General features: G+C 30.8%; 1 protein-coding gene across 1 annotated transcript; it reads right to left on the bottom strand.

The window, feature by feature from the left end:
* Positions 1 to 1,017: 1,017 nt before the first annotated feature.
* Positions 1,018 to 25,393, bottom strand: LOC111707664 (uncharacterized). The gene is made up of 16 exons (XM_023480802.1): positions 24,511 to 25,393; positions 23,022 to 23,063; positions 22,653 to 22,736; positions 22,196 to 22,315; positions 19,041 to 19,131; positions 16,669 to 16,774; positions 13,889 to 13,913; positions 10,913 to 10,978; positions 9,989 to 10,054; positions 9,258 to 9,371; positions 8,351 to 8,408; positions 7,151 to 7,214; positions 6,825 to 6,874; positions 4,279 to 4,406; positions 3,204 to 3,243; positions 1,018 to 1,181 (listed from the first exon to the last, which is right to left on the bottom strand). Exons 2-16 carry the CDS (start codon positions 23,055 to 23,057, stop codon positions 1,081 to 1,083), a joined length of 1,149 nt encoding a protein of 382 aa, XP_023336570.1. The 5' UTR covers positions 23,058 to 23,063; positions 24,511 to 25,393; the 3' UTR covers positions 1,018 to 1,080.
* Positions 25,394 to 27,267: the final 1,874 nt, after the last annotated feature.

The following is a 27,267-nucleotide window of genomic DNA, read 5'->3' as shown; positions in this document are numbered from 1 at the left end:
ACATATTGTAGGTTTAGTTTTCTTACTTCAAGGTTTAAACACTGTGCAGGTTTTGGTTCATATTTCTAGGTTTAAGCACTGTGTAGGTTTTGGTTCATATTTCAAGGTTTAAACATTGTGTAGGTTTAGGTTTCTTACTTCTAGGTTTAAACACTGTGTAAGTTTAGGTTCATATTTCAAGGTTTAAACACTGTGTAGGTTTTGGTTTATATTTCAAGGTTTAAACACTGTGTAGGTTTTGGTTTATATTTCAAGGTTTAAACACTGTGTAGGTTTTGGTTCATATTTCAAGATTTAAGCACTGTGTAGGTTTTGGTTTATATTTCAAGGTTTAAACACTGTGTAGGTTTTGGTTTATATTTCAAGATTTAAACACTGTGTAGGTTTTGGTTTATATTTCTAGGTTTAAACACTGTGCAGGTTTTGGTTTATATTTCAAGGTTTAAACACTGTGTAGGTTTTGGTTCATATTTCAAGGTTTACACACAGTGTAGGTTTAGTTTTCTTACTTCTAGGTTTAAACACTGTGCAGGTTTAGGTTTCATATTTCAAGGTTTAAACATTGTGTAGGTTTAGGTTCATATTTCAAGGTTTAAACACTGTGTAGGTTTAGGTTTCATATTTCTTTGTTAAACCACTGTGCAGGTTTTGGTTCATATTTCAAGATTTAAACACTTTGTAGGTTTAGGTTTCATATTTCTAGGTTTAAACACTATGTAGGTTTAGGTTTCATATTTCTAGGTTTAAACACTGTGTAGGTTTTGGTTCATATTTCAAGGTTTAAACACTGTGTAGGTGTAGGTTTCATATTTCTAGGTTTAAACACTGTGTAGGTTTAGGCTTCATATTTCTAGGTTTAAACACTGTGTAGGTTTTGGTTCATATTTCAAGATTTAAACACTGTGTAAGTTTTGGTTCATATTTCAAGGTTTAAACACTGTGTAGGTTTAGTTTTCTTACTTCTAGTTTTAAACACTGTGTAAGTTTTGGTTCATTTTTCAAGGTTTAAACATTGTGCAGGTTTTGGTTTATATTTCAAGGTTTAAACACTGTGCAGGTTTAGGTTACATATTTCAAGGTTTAAACACTGTGTAGGTTATCAGGTTCCATCGCTACAGCACAGATCACTTTTCCATGCATAGTTCTCTTTACTCCAGCTCTAAGATCAGCACGGAGAAACACTAGGATTCAAACCAGGATTTATATTAAGGAACTGTAACCGTAATTTCATGTGTCCGAAAAACGAAAATATTTTTTAAATTATTGACAGATAAAGGTTTCATTGGTACCGTTGTGAATCGGGAGGGTGACTTGATTTTTTGTTTGTTTTTTATCAGGACGCAAACTAGAAATTAGTGTAAAGTTAGTTGAATCTGCTCTGGGAGAAATTAAGTTAAATAGAGCTATTAAAAGTTCTAATGAACTAGATCTTACAATGCCAAACTGCTAGGCAATTAGCGACATTAAACATTTAGAAATAATGGAAGCTCATCGGAGAGAAGGCTTCTTAAAGGGACTGTAAACGTACTTTCAATTGACCCTCCAGGAGTACAGTGGCATAAACGATTCCTTAAATTTTATATTTTCATTTTGTAGATTCTTCACAAAATTGACACGATTGCTGTATTACCTTTCATATTTGATATAAGATTAAGGTTTCAAGGGTTTGATTGTAAATAGAACTAACCCCTCTTTTAATGGAGGGTCCCTTAATATAACGAAAACAGTCCCTTTCACTAACAAATATATCATAAACAAATCAATCAAACAAAAGACTGATATCTCAGTCAATTCTAAATTTAAATGCCTCATTTCAGAGTTTTAGAATTATTGTGAAGTTGCAATATTTTCTTATTTTTTTCTTTGTTTATTCAAGCTTTTATGTTTGATATTATTTATTTTATAAAATTATTTTAGTTTTTGCTCTTATCTGCGATATTATAGGACGAACTCCTGATGAAATATATTGAGATTAAAATGATGCGATTTAGATGGAGTAGGGTTGAGATTTGTTTAAAGAATAATCTAAAGTTTAGAATTCTTGATGACATTAAAGCATGAGTATGACTCTACTCTACGATCCACTACGAACACAATGTCGAAAAAATATATTGTTGATTGAAAAATATTTTGGTAAGAGTAGAACTTCAAGCAAGCTTTCCATTTTAAAATTGTATCAAGTAATTTAAAGATGACAAGGGTATTGTGATCCATTAAACAGGACTGAAGAGAATTAAAAGTTTAGTTCAACAGTGAAGAGGGGAAACTTTAATCCGTAATGAAAACTTCAAAGTGTGAATTTGCGTGTTAATTAACCGAATGCAGTTTAAGAAGACAGGGTTTAAAGGGACAGTAGGCGAAATTTTTAATTACCCTTCATTTCTAGATTGACAACAGTACCCTGAAAAGCTTTGTTTAATCAAGAATTAACAAGATATTGATGTTTTTTCACTTTAAAATTGTAAAATTGACTATCTTCAATTACGATATCTCTGCTACAGAGACAATGGAGGATCCTAAAACTTGATTAGGTAGAAAAACAAGAGTATACTAAATGTTTAAAGATCGTTGAGAATCCGGGATACCCTTTTATAAATGGATATTCGATTAAATTACAATGATAGTTACCTTAACTCTAATAACACCAACAAGCACCAAACCAGACTTAACAAGGCATACTAGTGCATAGTTTTCTCGTAAAATATACTTCAGAGACAATAAAAAACAAAACACAGAACAAACCAGAATTAATAAGGCATACAAGTGCATAGTTTTCTTGTAAAATATACTTCAGAGACAATTAAAAACAAAACACAGAACAAACCAGAATTAATAAGGCATACTAGTGCATAGTTTTCTTGTAAAATATACTTCAGAGACAATAAAAAACAAAACACAGAACAAACCAGAATTAACAAGGCATACAAGTGCATAGTTTTCTTGTAAAATATACTTCAGAGACAATTAAAAACAAAACATAGAACAAACGTTTTAATCCTATCTTAATGAAATAAAACGTTGAATATTTGAGATATCTGGAAAACTTGGAGAACTTGGAGTACCTGGAGCACCTAGAGTACCTGAAGTACCTAGAGCACCTGGAGTACCTGGAGTACCTGGAGCACCTAGATTACCTGAAGTACCTGGAGTACCTGGAGACTTCTTAGAGTAAATAAGACTAAATATTTGAAAAATCCTAGTTCCTGAGAGTAGAGGGAAGAGAACAATATGGCAGAACCCAACCTGAAAAATAGCAAATATTGAAAAATAATTTATTCTTTCTCATGCTCATACATTCTTTATCCTATTTACACAGGAGATAGGCAGGTCGGGCAAGAGAGCTTTAATACAAAAACAAAAAAATGGAAAATATTTTATGATTGTCACGAAAAGGAAAGTACCGAAACTATTAAAGAAAAAAATGTTATGGTCAAAAATTGTCACAACTCTTTTTTTCCCTGTGCCCCTCTTATAGACCTTATATTTGAGAATGAGATTATAAACCTGATATTTGAGAAGAAGGATATTATGGACCTTATATTTGAGAAGAAGGATATTATAAACCTGATATTTCAGAAGAAGGATATTATAAACCTTATATTTGAGAAGAAGGATGTTATAGACCTTATATTTGAGAAGAAGGATATTATAAACCTGATATTTGATAAGAAGGATATTATAAACCTGATATTTGAGAAGAAGGATATTATAAACCTAATATTTGAGAAGAAGGAGATTATAAACCTGATATTTAAGAAGAAGGATATTATAAACCTGATATTTGAGAAAAAGGAGATTATAAACCTGATATTTGAGAAGAAGGATATTATAAACCTGATATTTGAGAAGAAGGAGATTATAAACCCGATATTTAAGAAGAAGGATATTATAAACCTGATATTTGAGAAGAAGGAGATTATAAACCTGATTTTTTAGAAGAAGGATATTATAAACCTGATATTTGATAAGAAGGATATTATAAACCTGATATTTGATAAGAAGGATATTATAAACCTGATATTTAAGAAGAAGGATACTATAAACCTGAAGAAGAAGGATATTATAAATCTGATATTTGATAAGAAGGATATTATAAACGTGATATTTGATAAGAAGGATATTATAAACCTGATATTTAAGAAGAAGGAGATTATAAACCTTATATTTGAGAAGAAGGATATTAAAAACCTGATATTTGAGAAGAAGGATATTATAAACCTGATATTTGAGAAGAAGGATATTATAAACCTGATATTTGAGAAAAAGGATATTATAAACCTGATATTTAAGAAGAAGTTTCTCCATAATCGGTAGATCTGAGTTATCCGAGTAAAGCATATGGGTGGAGTAGGAGAATATATAGATCAGGGAGAGAAGGGGGGTCAGGATACAGGAGCAGGGGCCACCTAAGCGTAGAAGACATTTAATGATAAGTATTACTTCATTATTTATATTCTATACGTATATAGGAATTGAGTCTTTTTCACTGACTCTAATTTTCTAATCCCTACATCTTTGCGACCGAATGTTGTATAGAACGTAGATATTTCAAACTTTGAATTCTGTTAGATTAAATCATCAATATTTGAAATAATATATCTAGGTTGCAAAGATATAGGAATTAGAACATGTGAGTTTGCAACAAAGACTCAATATCTTTGTCAAGATTTCAACAATTACTCCCATAAAAGTAATTACTCTTAAGTTTTGGAATTGTTTTATCTGGTACAAAAAGTGTCAGCAAGTTTAAAGACCTGACAACTCTTTAAAGTCGGCCTGATCTACGTATTTGGGGATATATCTTCCTATCAAGATTACTTTTTAAAGAAACGTTTTATAAACTTCCAATTCAAGGTTTATTAGAACAATATAGTTTTTGTTAGGATTGCCTTCAGAACTTGAGATAATACTAAATAAAAGACTTCCTTTAATAATGGTTTACTTTCAAAGCAATAAAGTTCTATATTATTTTATGGGAAAAGTTATCTTTCATTACTGTTTTATGGTACGTGATATAACAGAAAACAAAGAAAATAATTTAAAGAACAATATAAACTTGTAATGATTTGAGAAAGGAACTGAGTTTTAGCCACAAATTCTGATTTTCAAATCGCTATATCTTCGCAACCTGATTGTGTTAACCTTTGATATTTCAAACTATCATTATTTGATCTAAAACAATTTAAAGTTTGAAATATCTAAGGTCTCCGACATTGAAATGCAAATATATAGAGTTTGTGACAAAAACTCAATTCCTTTATAAAAATACGAATTTTTACAACGTCTCTCAAGTTTACATGGTTTGATTTAATTAAAAAATAACGTTTATTTTTGGTCTTAAAAACAGAACTGACATTATCCTTTATTTAAGATTCGTTTAGAACATCAACAAAATTTGTGACTAATTCTTACAATACCATACTATAAGCTTACTGGTAGTACTTATGCTTTTTTTATATTTGATTTGTAAACTTCTTTTCGTTATTACAGTCAAAAACTCTATCGATTTAAATTATCAATGAACTGCTTTATGTTTTAGAAGACATTTTGATTTTAAATTAAAAATATATTACCTTTCTTATAGATTTTTATGAAACTAATGTGTATTTTATCATTCTTACTCACATCATCGTGAGTTTTATAATAAAAGTGCTATATAAAGTAATCATCGTGCTATAAAGTAATCATCGTGCTATAAAGTAATCATCGCGCTATAAAGTAATCATCGTGCTATAAAGTTAAATCAGCTGTACATTATAGCACGTGTGTTATAAAGTTTTGATTGGTTCCCGGATTTTCTCCAAAAAAAATAGGATATTTCCAAAATAATTTTTTTCAATTTAAATGAAAATAAAATTAAAATCAACTTTATTTTTTACTTCTGCTTTTTTCAAAGCTTATTTGTTCTATAGAAATAGCCATTGAAATAAAAAACAAGTACACAAACGTTTCAAAAAAATTAACCATAACACTATTATTTTGGCACGACGTGCTATAAAGTTTTTGGACTTAAATTTTCTCTATATCTCGAAGTTTCTCGCCTTTTTGATAAAGAGAAAATTTCTGTCCAAAAACTTTACAACACTGCGAACCCAAATAACAGTGTTATAATTAGTTATATTGAATTCATACTGATATAATTATAAAAACAATTAATTAATTCAACTCTAAACCATTTGTAGCTGTTGTATAGTAATGTAAATTTTGGAAATTAATTATCTAACTTTCATCCTTCCTGCAGTTTCATTTAACTTGGAGAATATCTCTTCAGTAATGAATGTAAATGGAACTGAGTTTTTGCCACAAACTCAAATTTTCTATTTCCTATATCTTTCCAACCTGATAGTGTAAACCATTAAAATTTCAAACTTAAATTATTTGATCTAACAGAATTTATAGTTTGAAATATCAAAGGTCTTCAACATTGAAATGCAAAGATATAGGGATAAGGAAATCAGAATGTGTGGTAAAAGCTCAGTTCCTTTAAGATATAAAAAATAATTTCAAAAATTAAAAAAGAAAACTCTCCCGAAATTAATGTAAATTTAAGATATAACAAAATACTCATTATACAATTTGAAACCATTCCCATTTACATTTTTAAAAATGCAACGTGATTGCTTCAAGCTTAGGTTTAAAAGGAGTTATTGGTAAATTACTGATTGATATTTGCGTGAGAACGTAAACATCTTAGTTTGCAGTGGACCTGGTCCGTTGGTCCAAGTGAACATCTTGGTTTGCAGTGTACCTGGTCTATTTATGAATCAAATATACCTGGTCCCTTGGTTTGCAGTGTACCTGGTCTATTTATGAATCAAATATACCTGGTCCATTGGTCCAAGATATCGCTGGATGGTCCATCCCTGGTTCTCGTCTGTTCAATAATACATGAAAATAAAAATTTGCCAGATTACTTGATTTTATAAAAAAGTGGTAAATCTTGAAAAAGTGTAAAATAAAACTTTTAACATGTTTAGTTTTATCCTGATTTATGTATTTGCAATAAATCTTTTCAAAGAAAAGAAAATATTTTTTTTCTTAAATGTTGGAAATAGAACTTTGAAAACACTAGATGTTCCCGAAATCTATATTCGATTGTGTATACAATCCACACAATCCTTACAATCATTGAGACTATCCAGTTTATTTCCTGAAGGTTGAAACACATAGAAAAGGACAGAGAACTACGAGAACTAGGAAGGAGAGAATTGGGCCTAAAACAGAGAGACACTGATTGTTCGTCCAGAAAAATTTGACCTAAAATTGAAAAAGGTTTGGGTCCATCTTAGAGAACAGGACCTGAAACATGGAGAAGGTGTGGATCCGTCCTAGAAAACAGAACCTTAAAAATATGAAGAAGGTTTGGATCCATCTTTGAGAACAGGACCTTAAATATGTAGAAGGTGTGAATTCGTCCTAGAGAACAGGACTTTAAACATGGAGAAGGTGTAAATTCGTCCTAGAGAACAGGACCTGAAACATGGAGAAGATGTGAATTCGTCCTAGAGAACAGGACCTAAAACATAGAGAAGGTATAAATCTGTCCTAGAGAACAGGACCTGAAACATTGAGAAGGTATAACTCTGTTCTAGAGAATAGGACCTGAAACATTGAGAAGGTATAACTCTGTTCTAGATAACAGGACCTAAAACATGGAGAAAGTATCAATCTGTCCTAGAGAATAGGACCTGAAACATGGAGAAGGTATAAATCTACCCTAGAGAACATCAGGACCTGAAACATGGAGAAGGTATAAATCTACCCATGAGAACAGGACCTGAAACATGGAGAAGGTATAAATCTACCCTAGAGAACAGGACCTGAAACATGGAGAAGGTATAAATCTACCCTAGAGAACAGGACCTAAAACATTGAGAAGGTATAAATCTGTCATAGAGAACATCAGGACCTGAAACATGGAGAAATTATAAATCTGTCCAAGAGAATATGACCCGCCCGTAACTCGTATTCCTCCTGGAGAATTGGACCTGAAAAGAGGGAGAAAGTTTGCATCCATCCTTAAGAAATTAACCTGAAACTAATTTTATAGGATTTAGGTTGATAATCTAGAATAGTACCGATAATTAAAAGAAGAACGGAGAATTCATTAATTTTTATTCTTGCACCAGCAGGTTGCAGAGATATATGGAAAAGTACATTTGAATTTGTGGCAAACGTCATTTCCTATGAAATCATATAGTTTTCATTGGATGATAAAAGGATATGATAAAGTTATTAAAAAACGGAAAAGACCGTCAAGATTTTAGTAAAAAACTAACGGGTACCGTTTTAACTATTAACAAACGGACTAAAAAGAATTAACGAGCCCACCCGTCACTGAAATATATACCTGCCAGAGCTGGAATATAAAGAGACAGATAGAGTTGAATTGAGGTGAGTACATTATCCTTTACAGTTAAACCATAAACTTAACTATATTTTTTAAGCTGAGAACAAATTTAGAGAGAGAGAGGAAATTTAGTTTTATTATGTGTCATTAGTCGTTACGTAGGTATAAAACCGTAATAACAATTCAAATAAACAATACAAGTAATTGATGATTTCGTTTATAAAATTCATACTGTTTATACTATAATATTCTAAATAACCCGGAATAATTTAAAGTCATCTTTGACCTTAGAATTAGCTTGCGACATTCATTATAGGTAGATTCATGTGGACATTCATTATAGGCAGATTTATTTGGACATTCATTATAGGTAGATTTATATGTACATTCATTATAGGTAGATTTATATGTACATTTATTATAGGTACATTTATATGTATATTCATTATAGGTAGATTTATTTGGATATTCATTATAGGTAGATTTATTTGGACATTCATTATAGGTAGATTTATTTATTATAGGTAGATTTATATGTACATTTATTATAGGTACATTTATATGTATATTCATTATAGGTAGATTTATTTGGATATTCATTATAGGTAGATTTATTTGGACATTCATTATAGGTAGATTTATTTGGACATTCATTATGGGTAGATTTATTTAGACATTCATTATAGGTAGATTTATTTGGACATTCATTATAGGTAGGTTTATTTGGACATTCATTATAGGTAGATTTATTTGGACATTCATAATAGGTAGATTTATTTGGACATTCATTATAGGTAGATTTATTTCGACATTCATAATAGGCAGATATATATGTATATTCATTATAGGTAGGTTTATTTGGACATTCATAAGGAATTTCAATATTCTTATTAAGTTTATGATGTTCCTCGAATGTGAGAATAGGACAGTAGGATAGATCAGGATTCCGGGGTCTCCTGGTACCAGGCAGAACAGAGGATACTCCGGAACCAGGTAGAGTAGAGGAAAATCCAACCTCATCCTTGGTTCCAGGTTTAGGTTCATTCTACATGCAAAATTTATGTTCTTAAAGGGAGTATACGTATAAAAATAATCGATAGTGATCGCTACTAATCTTACTTCTATCTGTTGCGTCTATAAGGAGAAAATTGTTAACCACTCATACCGAAGAACGTAGTGTCCATACAAATTCAGTTTAAATATTCGGCTGAGATTGTAAAAAAATCAATTTAATTACAACAAATCATTCAGCTATATATAGTTGATATTTCATAATATTTTTTATTTGTTTTATGTACAGTGCAATTTAAACGAATATTTTTTTCCCCGCTAGGTGTTTCTCCCACCTGGAGCCATGCAGAAACATCGAGATCATGGTGATTGGCGATATTTCAAACTTGAAATATTGTATGTCTACCACACCGGGTTGTAAATGATTAAATTTTCAAATGTTGGCTGTTTCATCCCAAATATCCCAATTTAAACTGATCAACTATCTAATTTGACGTGGGACACTCTGTATATTAACTCTAATTTAATGTAATGTGGGACACCCTGTAAATAAACTCTAATTTAATGTGATGTGGGACACCCTGTATATTAACTCTAATTTATTAAATAGAGAATGTTCCCAATTTCCTGAATGTAAACCGAGTTTGAAGATAGAGTTGGAGAAGCAGTTGTTAGAAGTTCTTCATTTATCATCTAGATTTAACAAATTGTTAAAAGTTCTTCATTTATTATCTAGATTTAACAAATTGTTAAAAGTTCTTCATTTATCATCTAGATTTAACAAATTGTGAAGAGTTCTTCATTTATCATCTAGATTTAACAAATTGTTAGAAGTTCTTCATTTATAATCTAGATTTAACAAATTGTTAAAAGTTCTTTATTTATCATCCAGATTTAAGAAATTATTAGAAGTTCTTCATTTATCATGCATCTAGATTTAACAAATTGTTAGAAGTTCTTTATTAATCATCCAGATTTAACACTTTATTAGAATTTCTTCATTTATCATGCAGATTTAACAAATTGTTAGAAGTTCTTTAGTTATCATCTAGATTTAACAAATTGTTAGAAGTTCTTCATTTATAATCTAGATTTAACAAATTGTTAAAAGTTGCTTATTTATCATCCAGATTTAACAAATTATTAGAAGTTCTTCATTTATCATGCATCTAGATTTAACAAGTTGTCAGAAGTTCTTTATTTATCATCCAGATTTAACAAATTGTTAGAAGTTCTTCATTTATAATCTAGATTTAACAAATTGTTAAAAGTTCTTTATTTATCATCCAGATTTAAGAAATTATTAGAAGTTCTTCATTTATCATGCATCTAGATTTAACAAGTTGTCAGAAGTTCTTTATTTATCATCCAGATTTAACAAATTGTTAGAAGTTCTTTAGTTATCTAGATTTAACAAATTGTAAAAAGTTCTTTATTTATCATCCAGATTTAACAAATTGTTAGAAGTTCTTTAGTTATCTAGATTTAACAAATTGTTAGAAGTTCTTTATCTATCTAGATTTAAAAAAAATTGTCTTCTGTGAATTTCACCTTATCCGGAAAACAGGCCATTAGTCCGTAGAATCCAGATACAACCCAGATACTTACAAGGATACCCTGAAATACAAGGATATCCTGAAATACAAGGATACCCTGAAATACAAGGATATCCTGAAATACAAGGATACCCTGAAATACAAGGATACCCTGAAATAAAAGGATATCCTGAAATACAAGGATACCCTGAAATACAAGGATATCCTGAAATACAAGAATATCTTGAAATACAAGGATATCCTGAAATACAAGGATACCCTGAAATATAAGGATACCCTGAAATACAAGAATGCCCTGAAATATAGGGATACCCTGAAATACAAGGATACCCTGAAATACAAGGATACCATGAAATACAAGGATATCCTGAAATACAAGGATACCCTGAAATATAAGGATACCCTGAAATACAAGGATACCCTGAAATACAAGGATATCCTGAAATAAAAGGATATCCTGAAATACAAGGATACCCTGAAATATAAGGATACCCTGAAATACAAGGATACCCTGAAATATAAGGATACCCTGAAATACAAGGATACCCTGAAATACAAGGATACTCTGAAATAAAAGGATATCCTGAAATACAAGGATATCCTGAAATACAAGGATACTGTGAAATACAAGGATATCCTGAAATACAAGGATACCCTGAAATACAAGGATACCCTAAAATACAAGAATATCATAAAATACAAGAATATCCTGAAATACAAGGATATCCTGAAAATACAAGGATACCCTGAAATACAAGGATACCCTGAAATACAAGGATATCATAAAATACAAGAATATCCTGAAATACAAGGATATCCTGAAAATACAAGGATACCCTGAAATACAAGGATACCCTGAAATACAAGGATATCCTGAAATACAAGGATATCTTGAAATAGAAGGATATCCTCAAATTTTTATTGAAAATTTTAATGACAATAATTTTATTCCTTTGTTGAAAGTTGATTGAAACACTTGAAAGAGATTGGTTTTAAGTGCAATGGAACTAGAGGTGATGAAATGAACCAGAAATGAATGAGAAATTTATAGGAGCTAGATGAATAGAAAATGAATAGGAGATGAATGGGCGATGAATGTAAGATGAATGTGAGATGAATGTGAGATAAATAAGAGATGAATAGGAGATGAATAAGAAATGAATAGGAAATGAATAGAAAATGAATGGGAAATAAATAGGAAATGAATAGGAAATGAATAGGTTATGAATAGGAGATAAATAGGAGATGAATAGGAGATGAATAGAATATGAATTAGAGATGAATATGAGATGAATGTAAGATGAATATGAGATTAAAAGGAGATGATTAAGAGATGAATAGGAGATGAATGGGAGATGAATATGAGATGAATATAAGATGAATATGAGATAAAAAGGAGATGAATAGGAGATTAATAGGAGATGTATGGGAGATGAATAGGAGATGAATATGAAATGAGTAGGAGATGAATATGAGATGAATATAAGATGAATATGAGATAAAAAGGAGATGAATAGGAGATTAATTTGAGATGTAGGGGAGATGAATATGAGATGAATATGAAATGAATATAAGATGAATATGAGATAAAAATGAGATGAATAGAAGATGAATATGAGATGAATATAAGATGAAAATGAGATAAAAAGGAGATGAATAGGAGATTAATAGGAGATGACGGGAGATGAATATGAAATGAATTGGAGATTAATAGAAGATGGAAGAGGTTTAAATCAAAGTTGGCAGGAGAAGGTTTGTTCTATAAAGAAAAATGTTCCAAATGTGAATTTTCCTTGCTTTGAAATAATACCAAAGATAAAGAAAACAGTAGGAAAATTTTTCAAAGATATTTTGAAATTTTGTAAGGATTTTTGGAGAAATTTAAAATATGATGGAAACCCACTTAAGCAGTTCTAATCAAAGTTATTGAGTGAAACTAGTTTTTTTTTTTTCTTTTCTTAAAGATTTAATTATCCAGAAATTCTTAGTTGGCTTCCTTTAGAAATTAAACAAACTTCTTTTTGCTTTTGAGGAAATTCAAAGTACGAACAAATTCTGATGTTTTTTTGTCAAATAATGCAATAAAATGACACTCAGGGTTAAATTTTGTGAGAACTTAACAATCACTGTTTTGAAATATTTTCATACCATTCTTATTGCAAAATTTCTCTAAAAAAATTTAGTTCGATAATGAAAAAATTTGGTATCCCATTTAGAATTAACATTGTGGGTGAAAAATAACAAATAAAAACATAAAAATGTGCAATTTAACACCACTATTATTTCAACAGAACTGTTATCAATATATTATAAAAGTTGTAAAGAAAATATAATTAAGTTAAAGAATTGGAGTGCTGCAAGCTGGAAGGCCAGATGGTCATTAATTCTAATTTTTCATGTTGGATGGATTCAGAGTTAAACTTAATTTATCCAACCAGACAGATCCAGTCTCAACCTCACAAACTTACAAGATAAAATTTCGGAAGGTTTTCAATTTAGTTTATTTGCTTTTTATTTTTAGATTTTTAAAATGTCTTTGCCACAAACTCTGATTTTTAACCCCTGATGTTTTCAACCCAATATTGTATAACTTAGATATTTCAAACTATGAACTCTGTTAGATCAAATATTAAAGGTTTACACTATCAGGGTCCAAAGATATAGGGATTAGAAAATTTGAGCGTGTAGCAAAGACTCAATTTCCTTCTCAAATCTCAGAGGGTATTAAAGGAACTAATTACTCGTCACATTCTCTACTTTTCAAATCCATATATCTATAGTTTATATCATTTTTAATATTTTAAATTATGAATTCTGTTAGATCAAGTTAATATCAATGGTAAACACTATCAAAGATATTAAATTATAACATTACAGATTCAGGAGTGGAATAATATAGTTATTATATAAAATCTACTACATTTAAAAATAAAATCTTTTACATTTAAAAATTATACATTTTTTAAAATACCTTTTGTCTGGCTGTTGGTACAATCCTATTTGAATTGGTTTTATTATTCTTTATAATTCACATATTTTGTTTTTAAACATCTTCAAATAAAGATTCTTGGATTAAAAGCCGGCTTTTAGAATTCTATAGTTACCTGACTAGCCAGCTAATTATAGAATTTTTTCCCTTTTTTATGCCCTATGATTCTCGGATAAAAACCAATAAAATATATATTCTTTTTATAGCTTTTCATGTCATTGTAATGGGTGTTATTAAGTGCGGAAAAGTTTTTGCCGGGATTTTTATTTTGATCGAAAATAAACTAGAAAAAATTAAAATCACAGCAAAAACTTTTTCGCACGCATGATACCCATTTCAATAACATTTATATAGTTTTATTCAATTTTACTCAAATTATTTAAAAGCAGGTCGATAAAGTTACTTAATCACCCTGTTATAAGGTGAAGTAACTTTATCACCCTACAATGAGAAAAATTAGGTATGAAATTTTTAAATTTTAATAGCAGGGTGAAAAAATTTTTTCGCCCTGTTGGAGGGCGATGAAGTCACTTAATCACCCTTCAACGGGAAATATTAGGTGTGACAAATTCAATCAAAATTGAATAAAAAAGTTTTCGAGAATAAAATGTTATGTGTAGAGATTAATAAACTAACAGAAAGTATGGCCGCTAACTGGAATGATAAAAATGAATAAAAGATTGTATGCAAAGTTTTGCAGTTGGTTTTTATTTAAAGAAATAAAAAAGGTCTGTTACCATTATTGTGAAATGCTTAAAAACATGGGAATGGAATAACAGGGTGAGAAAACATGAGAATGGAATAACAGGGTGAGAAAACATGAGAATGGAATAACAGGGTGAGAAAAATTTAAATGTTTTAGAATAATATTCTCCGCCAATAAAGCTTAAATCCTTCAAATTAACTTCAACCCTATTTTTTTGCAAATGGGCAAAATAGTCTTGTTCTACTTGTTCTAGTTAGAGTAATTAGAAATTTCACACTATACCTAAACACATTAATTTGCCATTTACAACAAGAGGTATTCAGACAGTATTCTTGAAAGCTAATCACTTTAGCTCTTGATCGCGACCCATTAAAGTTTTATCTGATGTTCCTGTCTCGAGAAATTGATATAAAACTGTGTTAAAATTATACGAAAATTAATATATATACAATTTTGTATAAAAGTAGTGGGTTTAAATAGATCAAATTCAGCAAATAAGCAACCAATCTGAAAACGATAATATCCCCGAGAAAGCTAATTATTACTTAGGTTTACTCCAATTCTAATTTTATATTTGTTATTTCTATTTTTAATAGATTTAATTCATAATATTATTTACACGTCCGAATTGCTTGACCAGAAAATCCACCAATGACAGTGCAGTAAAGTGGTCACGTGATACAGGCAGAGACACGTGATCAGTATACTGCTCTGCCATTGGTGATAGTTCTGGTCACGTGATTTAAGTTTAAGATTTTTTAAATTATACATATATGAACTTTCGTATGATTTTAACACAGTTTTATATCAATTTCTCGAGATAGTAACATCAGATAAAACTTTCATGGGTCTCGATCGAGAGCTAAAGTGATTAGCTTTCATTTTTCCTTTACAGTCCCTTTAAGGGGGTATGAGTTTTAGAAAAAGTCGTTCCAATTGACCCTGCCCGAACAGGAAATGAAATTTTCCGGGTTTGAAATTTTTTGATTTAATTTTTTATCCAATCCTTATATACTTATATTTAAAATTTCATTATTAGAGTTTTTTAGGTAAACTTTTTCATATTTCTATTTTCAAACTTTCTAAAACTTTTAAGACTCTCTTAAAGTTTTTAATTTAAATAAGTAATATTTAGAATGTTCAGTACAGAGTTAATTTAACATAGTTTTAAACAACAAATTTACTCTGAACAAGTTTTAATTTCCGATCCTTGGTTCATTTAGTTTGAAATGCAAATTCTAAATCAAGTTTTATTTTCTATTTTCAAACGAACATTTACGGAACTTTCTTGTTTATTTTATCTTGTTTAAACCAAATCTAGGTTTTAGGTAAGAATGTATGACTTAAAGGATTTGAGTCTTTGCCACAAAACCTAATTTTGAAATTAATTTTTAAATCTTTGAAACTATAAATTCTGTTAGATTAGATAATATAAGTTTGAAACATCAAAGGTTTACATGCACGATCAGGCTGCAAAGATTTAGGGATTTAAAGGATTAAAGGATTTAAGTATTTAAAAAAAAAAGTTGATCCATCCGAACCTATTTCAACTACCTCCCTCTCATTCAGATAAGGTGCACTATACCGTACACCTGCTCCGCATGGTAGAGGGCGGTCGGGCAGTATTATTAGGTGCAGTACCGTACAATTCATGTACAAAAAACGGCACTATAAACAGTGGTCAAAGTTGTGCCAGTACAAGAAAAAGAAGTGTTGCTATCGCTATTTCATCTATTTGATACGAATGAATATTAAAAGTAAATATAACAGTTATTTGACGTCTAATAATAATGGCTAGGGTTACCCAATATAACAGAAGTTTGAAGAAAGACTATAGATAAAGGAAATGAGTATTTGCCACAAATCTGATTTTCCAATCCCTATATTCTTCCAACCCAATGTTGATGAACTTAGATATTTCAAATAATCTAAGTTAAAAATATCTTTAAGCTGCAAAGATATAGGGGTTAGGAAATCAGAGTTTGTGGCAAGAACTCAGTTCCTTTGGTATCATAAAACAAACATTTTGCGGCTGATATGGAATAATAAAACCTCCCTGACTCTTCTTGTTTTCTCCTCATGACCTCCTTCAGCCTCTATTATTACAGAGGTTGGACTTTCAGGTCGTAAACACTGAGCCTTGGTGAACAATGAGCTGATCCCTGAAACAAACAAAGAGATTTAACACGACTCGGTGTCTGTTTGTCTGTCAGTTTGTATCCAATAAACGTCAAATCGGCTGATCTGATCGGGCCCAACTTTTGTGTTAAACCTAACATGACTCTAGAGAAGGTTTATGGATGCTCAAAATTACAAAAATGTGTGTCCAAAAGTGTTTGATTTTTGTTAAATTTTGAAAATGCACGAAAAGATATTACTAAATCCGTGAACTTTTTTTGTTATTGTTTGATATAGTACAAAGTAAAAATGCTCACAGATAGAGCAACAATTAAAAGTTGAAATAGAACATGGGCGCGAAACTCCCTAGGAGCCTAGTTAAAGTAAATGTCACGTTATTCAATTATGTAATAGATCTCAAAGAGCTAGGTTAAAATTTTATTTGAATTTTTATAAATTTTCAAATTATTTCATGGCAAATTTATGTTTTTTAAGATTCCTCAAAATGATTTTGAAGTTCTTAAAAGATGTAAGCAGATGGTGATTTTTTTGTTTGTTAGTTTTCTGTTATAGTTGCTGGGATAAACTCCAGTTAGCGTTACGTAAAACTACAACGAAGTGCATCCTATCGTTACGTAAAATTACAACGAAGTGCATCCTATCGTTACGTAAAACTGCAACGAAGTGATCCTATCGTTACGTAAAACTGCAACGAAGTGCATCCTATCGTTACGTAAAACTACAACGAAGTGCATCCTATCGTTACGTAAAACTACAACGAAGTGCATTCTATCGTTACGTAAAACTGCAACGAAGTGCATCCTATTGAACAATTTTCAACTTTCATTCAAAATCATCAAAAAGGCGTAAAAGATCAGCTCATAAAAAAATGTAAATTTACAATTAACTAAATTGCATATTTATTGGGTAAAAATGTGTGCTAAAGTTAGGACTGTCTATACTTTTGATTAGGACCTTTAGTTTCACTTGGCGATTGTACTATTCTACAGTTCAGTACAATTTTGATTGTACAGTACTGTAGAATTTAGAATTAGTGGAATTTGTTCAGAAGTTTATTATTTTCTGTTTGTATAATCTAGATAAACTTCATAAACCACTCTCAGGTATATCTAGCTTTCATTTATACAATACAATACAATACATTTATAAATTCATATTATAAAATACATTTATATATTATACAATATACACCACACGATACAATACAATACATATATATATATTCATATTATACAATACACAACATACATTACATTCATGTTATGCATTACAATACTATTCATTCATATTTGTATTATACAACACAAAGCACACATTACAATAAATACATTTATTTATTCTTATGATACAGAACATTATATATAATACAACACAATATAATACAATACATTATAATTATATATGAAAACCTTTAAACCTATACAACAAAACAAACTTTTCGCATTCCCTAGCTTAGTGAGTGTTGTTAAATTACCTTATATAAATACAATAGCAACATTATGTTTACTGTGGACAAAATTAATCTATTCACATTTTATGTTTGTTTACATCAAGTATGTGTACTGAAGGGGGAGGGGAAAAGATAGGGTTTGTGTACATTTTACTGCGACATACATTAGGAAATACTTGGTTTAAGGTAAACAAATTTTGAAGCCGAAGGCCTCCCTACCCTACCTACCCTTCCTACCCTTCCTACCCTTCCTACCCTTTCCACCCTTCCTACCCTTCCTACCCTTCCTACCCTTTCTACCCTTCCTACCCTTCCTACCCTTTCTACCCTTCCTACCCTTCCAACCCTTCCTACCCTTCGAACCCTTCCTACCCTTCCAACCCTTCCTACCCTTCCTACCCTTCCTACCTTCCTACCCTTCCTAACCTTCCTTCCTACCCTTCCTACCCTTCCTACCCTTCCTACCCTTCCTACCTACCCTTCCTACACGTCCTACCATGTTCAGCAAAGTTCCGAACTTTGTTTATTGTTTTAACAAAACTATGGCAATATCAGCGCTCCTAATACGTGAAATGTGTACACAAATACTCCCCCCCCCCCACCTTGAGTGTACATATCTTGGTTTACATTAAGATATCCAGAAATGTTATCACTAGTACGTTGTTGATAAGGAATTGTGTTTACTTTGTGTCCTTTGTGTTGTAAAGAACTTAAAAATATCTTAATAATTAGTTCCTATTTCTATCGTCGCGTTGATATCACCATTTACAAGTGAAACAGCTGACAAGTGACAACTTAAGCTTTCAGCCTAGGGCAGATAAAAGATGAATGGTACCTACCTAACCATGAAAGAGTGAGAATAGAAAGAGGAATGACCACCCACGTCGTGTGATAAGTTAGTGTGTACAACGTACAGAACGCTAATCCAACCTAAAACATTTTACATACATTGTGCAATTATTGTACGTGTATTTACTTACAGATATTTATATTGTCGCAACAGTTTAACTAGCGACATCTAATTCAAATCCATCCATCAAAGTTTTCAAAACTAATTTGAACTTTGAAATCTTCCATTTTTTTGGTCCATACAAAACACAAAACCTTTCAGTTTGTTGGTCCATACAAAACCTTTCCGTTTGTTGGTCCTTACAGAACCTTCTAATTTGTTGGTCCATATAAAACCTTCCAGTTTGTTGGTCGATATAAAACCTTCCAGTTTGTTGGTCCATATAGAACATTCCAGTTTTTTGGTCCATACAAAACCTTTCCGTTTGTTGGTCCTTACAGAACCTTCTAATTTGTTGGTCAATACAAAATCTTCCAGTTTGTGAGTCAATACAAAACCTTCCAGTTTGTGATTCAATACAAAATCTTTCCAAGTCCGTTCAACGGTTTTGGAATATGATACTTAAATTCTAAATTCGGAAAGCAATTAAGTTTTTGCCAAAAGCTCTGATTTTCTAAACCCTATATATTTTAAACACATAATTGCAGACCTTTAATATTTCAAACTATGATTTATGTTAGATCAAATTTTCTAAGTTTAAAATATCAATGGTTTGAACAATGAGGTTGTAAAGATATATGAATTATAAATTTTTAGTTTGTGGCAAAAACTCAGTTCCTTTGAAAATATATTTCTCAATGTTTGGAATACAGTAAAGCATTTGATTCTATGGATTGTTTAATAAAGCTGAATAAGCAGTTTTGATAAATAGAGGAGTATATCAGATGTTTGACCGCCGAGGTAAAGTTGATGAATGCGAGCAGAGCTTGCATTCATATCTCTTTGTATATCCATACATTTTTTTCTCCAATGAGAGTGCAGGAAATATAGTTCGTAAATTGTATTGACCAAAGACAGCCTTAAAAATGATTTCTATCCCATGAGAGAAATCCGCGATTTCTAACAAATAAAGAATATGCTGTCGGCCATTTTGAAAATTAATCAGTGAAGAAAAATATTTAATAATACGTTTGAGATTCTTTTTTAACCAATTTTAACTAATGTTTTAATAAGAAAATGGGTGAAAAATTAAGTGAAGGCCCTTCCAGTCAAGAAAACCAACAAATCTGGCGTTCCTAGAATCAAATTTGTTGATCTACATATTTAATCTCGAGATTATGTTAGTCTCGAGATTAGCAAAAAGAGAGGATTAAGCATTAATCCCGATATCCACCATTCAAAAGTTCCCAGCTCTGAGAACATTAAAATTATTGCGCATTTTTTCCATCTCAGTAAACACTAGAGGAAAAGGGTACTTATTACTTCATTATGTAACAACAGCAAAAAATGTTTTCACTGAAATATGTATTGGAATATGAACAATGAAAATGACGCCTGAAGAAAAGTTAACAATGAAAAATTACAATGTTTATTTAATATACTAGGCAATTAGGGCGCATCGCCCCCATCTTCCATTTTCATTGTGAACATGTTCTCTTTGTGTACAATGTAATACAAAAACAAACAAAAATTTGGCGGATTTCTTAAAAAAATTTCGTGTATTTTCAAAATTTTCAATAATAGAATTTTGACGGAGGCAATTTTTGAAAATTCGATTTTCCAAAAACCTTCCCTGGGGTCACGCGAGGTCCCACAAAAAATATGGGCCCGATCGGTTCAGCTGTTAGGACGTTTATTGGATACAAACAAACAGACAGAAAAGCAAAATATATGTATAGATGTAAGAATAAAAGAAACGGAACACTCTAATCATTAAATCCCTTTATCTTTGCAACTGATGGTATAAATCTGTCAAACTTTAACTATATCATCTCATCTAGCAAAATGTATTGTTTAAAATATCAAATAACTATCTACAGCATGTTGCCAAGATAAAGGGATAAGAAAGAAATTCAGTCTTTGCCGCAAACTCAAATTTTCTAGTTTATGACATGAGGTTGCAAGGATATAGAGATTTGAAAATCTGAGTTTGTGGCAAGCCTCAATTTCTTGCTAATACCTTTATCTTGGCAATATGATATAGATAGGTCTTTGATATTTTAAACTATAAATTCTGTTAAATGAGTTTAAAATATTTACACCACCAGGTTGCTTAGATATAGGGATTTGATATTTAGAGTTTGTGGGGAGTTTTCAGTTTAGGTTTCTTCATCTGCATCTTTCTTATGGTTTACACATTCCAGGTCGCATCAATCAATCAGAGTTGGACAGTAATCTGACAATTCGTTTAGTAAAAAGACAAAGAATATTCTTTTTCTACTTTTGCATTTATAGATTATTCTTAATCTTAAGCCATATGCATCTGTTTGTAGAAACAAAATCAGCTTGCAGCAAAATTTGTATGGTCGAATAAAGCAAAAAGTACGTTTATTAACCTAGTGTCCTAAGAAAAGGGGATATAAGATGACTCAATAATTTGTATTAGGCTCCTTTTCATGATTATAAGTCGGAGAGACACATTATTACATTGGTCTAGAATAAATCAAGACTAAAAATAAATGATACTTAAGCTTATTTTTTTTAAGGCAATATCCTTGTTTTTCTATCTCATAATTTATAATTTTGAATTGCGTTTTCTTCAAAAAATACTTGCGGATTCGTGCAGGAAAGAATTGAAGGAAATGACATAATTTAACTCTTTTCCAGGTAACTAACTGACGATTTCATTCTCATCGTTACGCTTGTTAAGGTTTGAAGGGTTCCGTATTTACTCGGGACTATTGTTCTTTAAACGAAGTTGAATTTACGTCTAAGTGCCTTTAATATGCGCTCCATTTAAGCAGCTTGTGGACTCCAAATCACTTTATTTTGTAAAAAAAAAAAATTATTTCTGATCTTCCAAAGAAAGCTGTCTGGTTTGGAAAGGTTTCAAGAAAACAAATTAAAACTTCAGAACAAAACTATAATAACATTTTAGAGCATTTTCGAGATGTATAAGAAGATAAAAAATGTTGTAATTGGTTCTTTTAGTTACTCAAAGTTTTCCCATTCTCTTCCGCCAAAAATCCGCCGGAACGTGCTGACCTGCCACTCTCTGATGGAGAAAGCGTAGCTGAGATAAATTGCGGAGATCGGCTTGGCGAGAAAAGAAACCAGAAGGTTGGAGAAAGCTATGTTACCGATGAGTAAAGTGTGCATGTGAGCCTAAAATGTATTATTATTATTTTCGTCAATCACTTAAGATTTCCTTAATAATTATAATTATTCATAAAGAAAAAAGAAAATTTCTAACTAAATATATCCTGATGCATCCTGATATACCCTGATATATCCTGATATATCCTGGTACCTGGATACTACACCCTGTATATATATCCTGGTAACTGGAGACTTCACCCTATATATATCCTGGTACCTGGAGACTACACCCTGTATATATCCCAGTACCTGGAGACTACACCCTGTATATATCCTTTACCTGGAGACTATACCCTGTATATATCCTGGTACCTGGAGACTACACCCTATATTTATCCTTTACCTGGAGACTCTCCTGGTTTCTCACAGTACTCACAACTATCAGATTAAGAACTATTCCGACCAAAGCAAGTATCATCTCTGAAACCTAAGAATTTACAACTTTTAAGTCTTTGTTAATTAATGTTGTTATGTACAGTGATAACTAGAAAAGCCTGGAACAGGAACGTAAGAATAGCTTACTAGTAAATTTCTTTGCTCTGTAACAACATCAAATTCACTCAGTATTCAGTATTTCTTTAATAGCGTCTTCCTATTTCAGTATTTCCCTAATTTTACAAACCTTCATTTATTTATTTATTAACTCAAAAACCTAATCTGTGAAGATTTGTTTTAAAATAACTTTTTTGCTGAGAATGAAAAAATGGTTTACCACAAGGATAACACACTCCCAGCTCCAGTATTCCATTCTATCCTAGATACAGATTTAAAATTCAATATTTCCAATATTTTACATTTTAAAATTTAAAAAAAAAACTTGAAGTTTGAATTATTTATTATACAATCTGTAGCAACCATCTCTCCCACTTAACCATTAGTGAAATATATTGCTAAAATTCCAACATTTTCAAAATTTTAATCTCTTCAACCAAAATTTCTCAAAAAATATTAAAGATTTTCTTTATACACATAAACTATTGACAAAAATATCAATTTTGCATTTTTCTTTCAGGGATAAAACTAAAAGAACTAACTATAATTATGTTTCTGTCAAGTGCACAGTGAATATACAGGGCTAGCCACAAAGGGTGATTCTTCATAGACGACAGTACGGAATGACACTTGTCTGTTTGCTTATATTTATGGTGACCTGCAACTGTATACGTTTTTTCTTTTTTTGTCCAAGTATTTTGAGATCGTCATATTTCAAGAGTTTCAGGTCCTCGTTACAGTCTCATCCTTTCTGGGTAACCCCGTATTTACTTTTAAAATAAAGGCCAGAAGCCCAAAGGAGTTACGCGCGCATGCCGCGTTGAATTACAAGACAGAGAGAGCCCATTCTAGTTGCAGCACTTAGCCCCTTAGCCTGCTCTAGCCGCGGCGCTCGGCCCCCTAGCCTGTCCTAGCCACAGCTATCGGCCCCAAAATTGTCTTAGCCAACCCTAACCCTAAAATATATAATTATCTCTCTTTCTTGTAATTCAACGCGGCAAGTGCGCGTAACTCCGTTAGGCAACTGTCTAAATTAAGTAAAGTAAGGTTCCCGTTTAGTAATCCCCTATTTGATTAGATAATGTTAGGACTGCTTGGAAATAAACCAATCCATTCTTACATTCAATTATCTTCTAAACATTCAAGGCCCTACAAGCCAGAAGAGGAGGGGGGGGGGCACACGCCTGGTAATTTCCAGAAAATGTAATCTAACGGAAAAGTAAAAGTAAATACATTCACTTTGGTAGTTTGATATAGCAAACACCATTTTTTTATTATTAAAGCAGATATAATTATTTATTTAGTGTAAAAAGACTTGCTTTTTACAAAAGTAAAAAAAAATTTTATTTCCAGCAAAAAATTAAAGAGAGAGTGCCTTCTCGATATACTGTTAAATGACCCTTAATACCTTAGAACAGAACCGTTCCTTCCTTTATAAGAATGTTAACCACCGTACTTCATGCAGTATATTTTGTACAGTATGAAAATCTACGAAGTAATTCTTTTTAGAGAAATAAATCAGAATATTCTGCCTTTTTTAAATCAGCGAAAGTCTGGTTTTGGCCGGTGTAAATGCAGTATAGAAAACGACAATATCTTCTACATTATTAATTCAATGGCACCGTTGTGAATCGGGCATTGCCGTCTTTGTATGGACGGACACGGTCACTTACAATTACGCTTACAGTCCCATTAAAGAAATAATTCACCTACAGGGTGTCCCACATCATATTGGATCGTCTTTATCTCTAAATTGCAATTTCCGGGACTAATAAAACAATTTAAATAGAACAAATAAATTAGAAAAATTGTATATTGCTAAGATAATACTAGGTTTTTCGATAAATATGTGCGTACTTTGGCGTTTTAAGTTCGGATATAATCTAATATGATATGATATACTTTTTGGATAAATCTTACAGATTAATTATTGTTTATAGAACATTGAACCGACACATAAGAAAAATACCGTTCACGGTTCAATATAGTTCAAATATAAAGAAATATACCTTTAATTTATAAATTATATAAAATATTACAAATCATTGAAGATTAGATTCTATTCCATTCCGTTTAGAGTTCTCATTTTTATGAAGCGCAAGTTTGTATCCGAGCGGTATGTATTCAGACAATAATTTATCCGAGCGGTATGTATTCAGACAATAATTTATCCGAGCGGTATGTATTCAGACAATAATTTATCCGAGCGGTATGTATTCAGACAATAATTTATCCGAGCGGTATGTATTCAGACAATAATTTATCCGAGCGGTATGTATTTAGACAATAATTGGTTTTACACTTCATGACAGATTTCTATAAAATCCATCTTCTCTAGTTTCGATCTTCGAGTGGGAAGATAAACTTCATTGTGTTTATAATATCAAAAATTAATAAATATTATTCTTATTCACTTTTAAAAGATGATAAATCAAACAATAATTAGCGAAAATACATTAATATCATTCAATATTCTAATATTTTCCGATTCCATTTCCTCAGTCTTTTCTCTTTACGGTTTAGCAAATTTATATTTCTTTCCCAATATTTACAAGTTTATCTTTAAATCTTCTTTGCAAAGGTTTCAATCTTTAATGTATGAAAATACAAATTCGATTTCTAAATTTGAGAAATAAGGAAAAAATTTTAAAAAAACAATAAGATCAGTAGCATGCACTCAATATATATAGAATAAGAATATAGAATAGAATATAATCAATAGTACTCTAGAAATATAGAATATAATCAATATAGTACTCTAGAAATATAGAATAAGATCAATTTAGTACTCTAGATATATAACATAAGATCAATAAAGTACTCTAGAAATATAGAATAAGATCAATATAGTAATCTAGAAATATACAGTACTCTAGAAATAACTAATAAAATCAATAGTACTCTTGAAATATAGTAATAAGATCAATATAGTACTCTAGAAATAACGAATATAATCAGAATTGTTCTAGAAATATAGAATAAAATCAATACAGTACTCTAGAAATAAAGATTAGAGTCAGAAGTGTTCTAGAAATATAGAATAACGAATACAATCAATAGTACTCTGGAAATATAACATAAGATTAATATAGTACTCTAGAAAGACGAATACAATCAATATTACTCTAGAAATATAGAATAAGATCAATAGTACTCTAGAAATAAAGAATAAGATCAATATTACTCTAGAAATACGGAATAAGATCAATATAGTACTCTAGAAATAAAGAATAAGATCAATATTACTCTAGAAATAAAGAATAAGATCAATAGTACTCTAGAAATAAAGAATAAGATCAATATTACTCTAGAAATAAAGAATAAGATCAATGGTACTCTAGAAATAAAGAATAAGATCTATGGTACTCTAGAAATACGGAATAAGATCAATATAGTACTCTAGAAATACGGAATAAGATCAATATAGTACTCTAGAAATAAAGAATATAATCAGAAGTGTTCAATAAATAAAAAAATCTTATCACTGATCAATGAACGGATTAATATTTCATACTTTTAAAGTTAGGGTTTAAAAAACACAATGGAAGTAGAGAATATAGTGATCAATCAGATAAAGATGATCAATTTGACGTAAATAATAAGAGAAATTCTTTTTTTGCAGTTCTTTTGTTTTCAGAAACTAAGAAAGATAACACAATAGGTCTACTTGTGAGTTAGTATTGGATGAGATCAGTAGGTCCGATGATTAGATAAATTAAACTAGATAGCTCATGTTGTCTTCATCATGTACCGAAGTGTTTCAGCTGAATTACAAAGTATGAATTTAACTCTGTACTAGCTACGTCCATACAGTACATTGAATAAAAAGAGTACCGGCAAGTATTGTTTATACTCAGTACAATTGTATGGAGTGTTTTGTATAGAGGACCTGAGCCCAAAACTTAAGACAGGGTATCGTTATGAAAACCAGTTTTGGAACCCGGGTTTCACAAATGGGTTTACCCAGTTTTGTAGATATCGATATTTTTGTTTTGAAATATTATTTTATTTAATCCTTTATATCTTACCATTTTTATCAAATCTCTTAAATCAAAATCTACACTAATAATAAGACCCCAAAAAGGAAACTCGGAAGTTTCGTTCAACGATACCCTTTTAAATTTCAGGCTCAGAGTCCAAAATTTAAAAGAGTATCGTCGAACGAAACTCCCGAGTGTTTTTTGGGATCAATTAACATTTTGTAGATTTTGATTCGACAAAAATGGAGAATATAAAGAAACTAAATAAAATAGTATTTCATGACAAAAATATTGATATCCACAAAACTGACTAACCCCATTCGTCAAACCCGGGTTTTAAAACTGGTTTTCATAACGATACCCTGTCTTAAGTTTTGGCTTAGTAATACACAATTCAGAATGACGAGATACTGATCAGTTGGATTTGTTTTTTTACAGATTGACCCCGAGAAGTAAAACATATTTATTAACCTTTCTTTTTGACGA

Source organism: Eurytemora carolleeae, unplaced genomic scaffold (assembly GCF_000591075.1).
Source record: "Eurytemora carolleeae unplaced genomic scaffold, Eaff_2.0 scaffold152, whole genome shotgun sequence".
Taxonomy (NCBI): Eukaryota; Metazoa; Arthropoda; class Copepoda; order Calanoida; family Temoridae; genus Eurytemora; species Eurytemora carolleeae.
The sequence above is the reverse complement of the archived record's forward strand: the minus strand, read 5'-3'. Positions and strand labels throughout refer to the sequence as shown.